The sequence below is a fragment of the Asterias rubens genome, chromosome 6 (assembly GCF_902459465.1).
Source record: "Asterias rubens chromosome 6, eAstRub1.3, whole genome shotgun sequence".
Lineage (NCBI taxonomy): Eukaryota > Metazoa > Echinodermata > Asteroidea > Forcipulatida > Asteriidae > Asterias > Asterias rubens.
In genome coordinates, this window is record NC_047067.1 from 2,434,620 (window position 1) to 2,441,605 (window position 6,986).

Sequence of the window (6,986 nt, forward strand, 5' to 3'; positions counted from 1 at the left end):
ATTCAAATTACTGAACTACAACATTTTCTTATACAGGTTGTTAGTGTCTTAGCTTTCCTTAAAGGGAGTGTGCATACATTCGGGTTTTGGAAATCGGTCGACAGTTTTATCTGAACATAATAGACATATACCATAAAACTAACCGGTGAAAACATCGTTTCAAAAGGTGGTCGTGCACGTTTTTGAGATATCGCCAAAAATCCGTTGCGAATAATGTCTACACAAGAAGAATAATCCCTATACAGAAATACACAATTTTAGAAGCGTACTGCTCAGATTCAAATGTTGGGGTATACCAACTGACATCTTTTTACATAACCACATTAAATCGAATATAAAATGTTTCTAAAAATGCTTAATACTTTCAAAAGCTGCTGTAGGCATCAAACCAACTGTTTTTATTGCCATTAATTGTAGGAGTGTACCAAACGTATACCCCCCCTTTAATGTCTTAGCTGTTCTTGTTAAAGCCATTGGACCCTTTCGGTTCAGAAAAAAACACAACAAGTTCACAGATTTACAAATAGCTTACAGGGTTTACAGAAGGTAGTGGTGAAAGACTTCTCTTGAAATATTATCACATGAAATGCTTTACTTTTTGAGAAAACAGCAAAACGATATCAATTCTCGTTAACGAGAGTTACGGATTTATTTTAAACACATGTCATGACACGGCGAAACGCGCTGAAACAAGGGTGGGTTTTCCTGTTATTTTCCCCCGACTCCGATGACCGATTGAGCCTAAATTTTCACAGGTTTGTTAATGATATAGAAGTTGTGGTACACGAAGTATGGGCCTTGGACAATACTGTTTACCGAAAGGGAAGGGAAATCTTAGTAGTTGATGAGACCGGGTACTTCACGGCAACTGGACCCAGTTGCTCCAAGTTAATTACACGGGCTAGCACCGTCTAAAGATGATGGTGGACCGTTACAAAAGTTGTTTACTGAGTTCAGTCCAAACTGGCCCAATAAATCGGAGTGGAAAGGAATTAGCTGCAATCCATTCAATGTCTACATTTCACCGCCATACCTTTAGATTGAACAGTAACCTGCTTATACAGGGGACCGATTTAGAGTCACTCTATCTAATAAAGAAACCAAAGCATTCTGGATTTCGAGTTGACCCACCTTCCTCCACCCTCCAGCTAAATCAGCTTATATGTTCACCAACGTTGTTAAGGACCCCGGCCCAGGGGTTTTATGCATTAATCAAATCAGTGCAACTTTAATACCCTTCTGTCTAACCCCGAAGCTTCGGTCTACGCTGACACAGTTCCTTTTGAGTTGGGAGGAAAACTGTTCCCGTCAGGAGGAGCGTAGTTGGTCTAAATGCCCATGAGCATCTGTAGATTACATCTGGCGACTACATTGTCTATAATAGGATCGGGAGGATGTATCAACAAACGTGTCAAGATTGGCCTTGGGTTAAGACAAAAGGAATTTATTCAATAAATTTTATGAGTGCTTGTTCTTCAGATACATATTTACACAATTATGTGTTCGAGGGACGGTTGATGAAATATTATCGTCCAGGGTCGGATTGATGGTATTTGTTTATATCCAAAAGAAAGTACGAGGAACTAACGATGTTATTGTAAGACATTGGAGATACAGATAAATATAATTGTACAGTAAAGGCAGTAAAGATACATACAATTGTACAGTTTTTTTATTTTTATATACACTTACTATTTATCCCCTGAATAATTGTCAAAGAAGTGTATTCTCATTTAAAGACATTGGATACTATTGGTAATATTGTCAAAGATCACTCTTCTCACTTGGTGTATATCAACATATGATCGGTCAATCGGTCGTCGAAGATGTGTGATAATAATGGAAAAACACCACCGTGGTCACACGAAGTTGTGCTTTCAGATGCTTTATTTCGAGACCTCAAATTCTAAATCTGAGGTCTCAAAATAAAATTCGCGGAAAATCAGTTGTTTCTCGAAAACCACGTTACTTCAGGGGGAGCCGTTTCTCCCAATGTTTTATACTATCAACCTCTCCCCATTACTCATTACCAAGTAAGGTTTTAAAATGTTAATCACTATTTTGAGCAATTACCAACAGTGTCCACTGCCTTTAAACTAGTGCAATAAATAAACCAAAAAGTGCACATGTTTTGCTCAGCTTGTTGTCGAACTTGCAGGAAAATAAAGAAAGTAAAAAACCTTTGATGCCTGAGAAAGGCTTCAGGTCTTTAAGTATTTTTTAGATTCAACTATTTTTGGTTAGAAATAACCCCTTTCTCAAAAACTACGTTGCTTCATCCAGAGGGAGCAGTTTCTCACAATGTTTATACTATCAACAGCTCTCCGTTGCTCATTACCAAGCAAGTTGTTCTGCTAATATTTTGAGTAATTGCCAAACGTGCCCACAACGATATTCCTAACTTAGGACTAGTCCTATAAGGACTCTTAATGGGTTATTAAAAACTGAGTTAGGATGAGTATCTTGGCCTAACTCTTTGTGAAATCCAATGATATGCCTTTTATTAATGTTTGGACGAAATCGACTACTCATCCCCTTTAACATGAATGTCAACCTCGGTAATTGCTGTTTTCTTTCTATTATTACATCAACCTTGCGTTGACACATTGTTTGTTAACGACCACGTACTATGAGTAAGTTATTTCTCGCCACACGCAGGTGCTTGATGTAGAATCAATTGGTTTAGAATAAAGACTCTGTAGTTGAATTTTACCCCGTTGCTAAGCCCTCCATCACGTCACCACGTAGCAGGCTTTGCTAAGTGACTGTAACTGTTTGAAGTTAAAGGCACTGAACATTAGTTGGTCTCGAAATAATTGTTAGCATAAAAGCTTACTTGGTAACAAGCAATGGAGTGCTGTAAAACTTTATGAGAAACGACTCACTCTGGAACTAACGTAGTTTTTTTTTAAATACATTATAAATTCTCACCCAAATAACAAAAGCTTTTTTAGTATACATCTGAAAGCACACAAAGTAATGCAAGAAGGGTGTTTTTTTCTTTCATTATTCTCTTGCAAAGTCGATGACCAATAAAGCCCAAATGTTCACAGGTTTGTTGTTTTATGTATATATGTTGGGATACACCAGGTGAGAATACTGGTGTTTGACGATCGCCAAACCTATCCGGTGCCTTTAAGCAGTTTCAAGTTGCTGTACCCAGCTGGTGGTTTCTATTAGAAGTTTATAAAACGAAAACCCAAGTCTTTCAGATGTTCGTTGAAGTGTTTTGGCTGCGGGTACACTTTCAAAAGTACTCAGACGGCACTGTGTGAAAATAGTGACTTCTCTTGAAATGTAATAAGTGCGTTATATAAAAATGTATCTTGACCTTTGAAGCACTAGGCTATTATGCTAGAATGCTGTGGGAACAGTTGGTACAGAGAGATGAGCGTTGACTTAGATATGATTGAAACGCTCATTGTCCTTACACCTGTTGTGATACGTGGTACTTTGTGGCGTCACTTTTTAGATGAGACGTGTAATCCTAAAGGTTAAAGAGTTAGCAGGCTTTTAACAAACCCGCCATTTTAAAGGAACGTAATACGTATTATCAGCCATAAAGGGTATTTTAAACAAAATGATAAATTGAGTATAAAGCAGAGTTGCAGATGGAACCAAAGTAGCTGTGGGTAAATATTGTGTGTAGGATCAATAAACAGAAACTGCCATGTTGTATCGCAGTTGGTGCCACATATTGGCGCCACATATTGACTTTCACAAAATTTATCTTTATGTCTTTTAATGAATTAAAAAAAAGAAGAGACTCATGTTACCAAGTTGTTGTATTTTACATAATTCTAAATTGTGCAAATTGCGGAATGTCACTTTGCCAAGGATACGCCCTGCTTACAAGTTCGGCCTTTAGCATGGCACCGGTCTAGCGTGGCACATCTGGGCGTTCGTTCGTTCGTTCGTTTGTTTGCTTGTTTTTGGTTTTGTTAAACTTTTGGTTAAAGTGTAATCCCTCAAAAAAACAAAAAACAAAAAAAAAACCGTGACGATTAAAACAGTTAGAATTGTTTTGAAATTTGTTTTGAGATTTAATCTCAAAACATACTTGCGGAACATACTTGGGCCTGTATACGCTAATACTGTTCATTGTACCCTAGCTCTCGAGCTTATTTGAGTGCATGATATGTTGATGATAAGTAATCCAAACGTGTGATGATGATGTTTATAAATCCCAAGAGATATACCACTAATCCCCTTTGGATTATCAGGAAAAAGGAAACTTAAAAAAAATCTTACTTTAATCACTGCTTAAATTCACGCCGTTTTGTATAGAGCAATTTCCTGGAACATTTCCAGGGGGTAATCAACAAGTCATTACATTTGCAACTGACATTTTACGCGAAATTCGTGCGGAGCAATTATTTCCCCCGAGGGCTTGGATTAAAGGATGAGGTAGAGTGCCGATGTAAATACTGCGCTAACGGCCATAGTTCCTTTGCAACCTCGGTCACGGGGTCGATATATCGAGTGCGTTATCAACAAGCTAAAGTGGCTACACGCGAAACCCTCAAAAGTGTTATTATTTTTATTATACATTTCGGAATTGAAAATGTAATATCTTTTTGTCGAGTAACTCGGCCTTCCTTCTCCTTGTTGTTTCTATCCATAATTAATGCTTTCTAAATCGAGTAAAATAGTGGAAGGGCAGACTGGCCTTGTTTTTGCGACCCGAAGCTTTGACTAAAATCTTGTAGCGATTTTTTCTTTTCTTTTTTTCTTCACTTTCTTCGCGTGAAGCTATTTTCATTCATCATTTTAAATCAACTTTTACTTTCTGCTTTCTCACTAGGGTCAATAGGATTGCTAGAAGTTTCTGCGACTGTCTTGACTTCACTAGTTGTCATGCTGATGTTGAATGATCACATGACAGTTTGCTGAAGGAGCTGTTAATCAAAGGAAAGCAATTTGGTAAAATGGCAACCGCCATGGAGCCTCTGTTAGACAAGGAGGACGACCTGAACGATCTGATGAAACCCAAATCACCTTACGGGGAACCTCTGGGTAAATTCCATGTCACCACGGAATGGCCGCAGCCCCTGCCGCGCTCGCGCCACGCCAGACGGCCTCGAACGGACGCCAGGTACCGCACGCAGCCGGTCACGTTCGCCGAGATACGGGAGGTGGACGAGGACACGACACAGGGCAGGTCACCGCACGAGGGCACACCTCGGACAATCGAAGAAGATGGCCCTCAACGGTTGCGAATAGAGGAGCTCAAATGCCCTGTGAAGTTAGAAGCATTGAATGCCGCCATCGAGAAAATATTGAAAAGATCCCCGGAGAAAAGCATTGATGACGAGTCTGCGGAAGACTCGAGTAAAGACGCAACTGGAAATGTTTGATATTATTATTTATACGTTTTAACTTTTTCTTGATCTTGATAAGGATCTTCATTAATAAAGAATGGTGCACTTCTGAAAAGAAACCGTGGGTAATCACTATGTGCTTGACAAATAATGGTATATTTTTGCCGTCATTGGTCATCTACATATTGGACGCCATCTTGGATTACGTCACGACAATGTATAATATTGACATGTCATATTGTAGCATGCATAAAGCTACCATACAAAGAGCCGTACCCCAACGTGACTTCTGAAACGTCATCCTTAAACACGTCATAAGTTTCAAACTGAGAAAGACAACAATCTTCTGTCGGAGTATGTTACCGGCAGCAAGAAAACAGTGTGTGTTTGTAGTCGGCAGTCCGCCATGTTGTTCCTAACCTCTATCTCACGGAAACCCAGATTGAGAGAACGAGTTCACCCGAAGGGTGCATGGAAAGATAGACGGAGCTCACATTTTAAAGGGTTTGGGTACTTTTTGTACGACACAAAACAAAAACCTCTGCACCTACATTCAATTTACACGGTTTAAAGACAATGAAGATAGAAAGATTCTATTAAAATTGCTTGCTGGGGTGCTGTTCTTGTTTTGAGAAAAGAGTAAACAAAAATCACCAAAAACTATATAAGCATGTACAACAGATTTACGCAACTTTCCTGAAAACATTGCTCTGTGGTTTTCATTTTTTTTCTCAAAAACTTGACGACTTGCTGAAACTTATATAGTGTTAAAACTATAATTCACACTCAGTAAGGACTAATTTCATGGCAAAAAACTTTGTCTACAAAATGTATCAAGACGCATCAGAATGGTTCACGAATTCTTCAATTTAATGAGAATAGTTACGCATAAGATAATGATGCGAACAAGGATTTATAGGATAGTCATCATGCCTCCTTTATTACTAAAACACGGGCTTATAATGAACGGGAAATTGTGAAGTTTAGGTCACAACAACAGTCTTTGTGGTCTTTTCGAAACCAATAGATTCCACAACCCGGACATTGCCGGGCTTTTACGTTCTTAGGGCATGCCGACAGCCCAGACGGTTTTGTCATAAGAATTGTAAAGATACCACTATGGTTTTCTTTTTTAACCATGGAACCTTAAAGACAGTGGACACTATTGGTAATTGTCAAAGACAAGTCTTCTTGGTGTAGTTCAACATATGCATAAAATACTACAAACCTGTGAAAATTTGAGCTCAATCGGTCGTCGATGTTGCGAGATATTAATGAAAGAAGAAAAACCACCCCAGTCACACGTAATTATGTGCTTTCAGATGCTTGATTTCGAGACCTTAAATTCTAAATCTGAGGTCTCGAAATCGAATTCGTGGAAAAATACTTCTCTTACGAAATCTACATCACGTCAGAGGGCCGCTTCTCACAATGTTTTTCACTATCAACCTCTCCCCATTACTCGTTTTTAAGTAAGGTTATGTGCTTATGATAATTTTGAGTAATTACCAATAGTGTCCACTGCCTTTAATGAATAGTGATTTGTTATTTCAATCAAGAGAGGACTTGGTTGTTCTATCAATCAAGTCAAACAAACTCATTGGAGCCTGGTGGAATTTTTATGACGCAATCACGGATCGTGAAACACAAATCAACAAATTAAAA

General features: G+C 38.6%; 1 protein-coding gene across 1 annotated transcript in view; it reads left to right on the forward strand.

Moving 5' to 3' along the window:
* Positions 1 to 6,515, forward strand: part of LOC117291912 (uncharacterized protein C11orf96-like) — a 29,563-nt gene extending 23,048 nt beyond the window's left edge. Inside the window, exon 2 of the mRNA XM_033773918.1 lies at positions 4,805 to 6,515. Coding sequence (XP_033629809.1) covers positions 4,929 to 5,357 — 429 coding nt within the window. The 5' untranslated portion in view covers positions 4,805 to 4,928 and the 3' untranslated portion in view covers positions 5,358 to 6,515. The remainder of the gene's footprint in view (positions 1 to 4,804) is intronic.
* Positions 6,516 to 6,986: the final 471 nt, after the last annotated feature.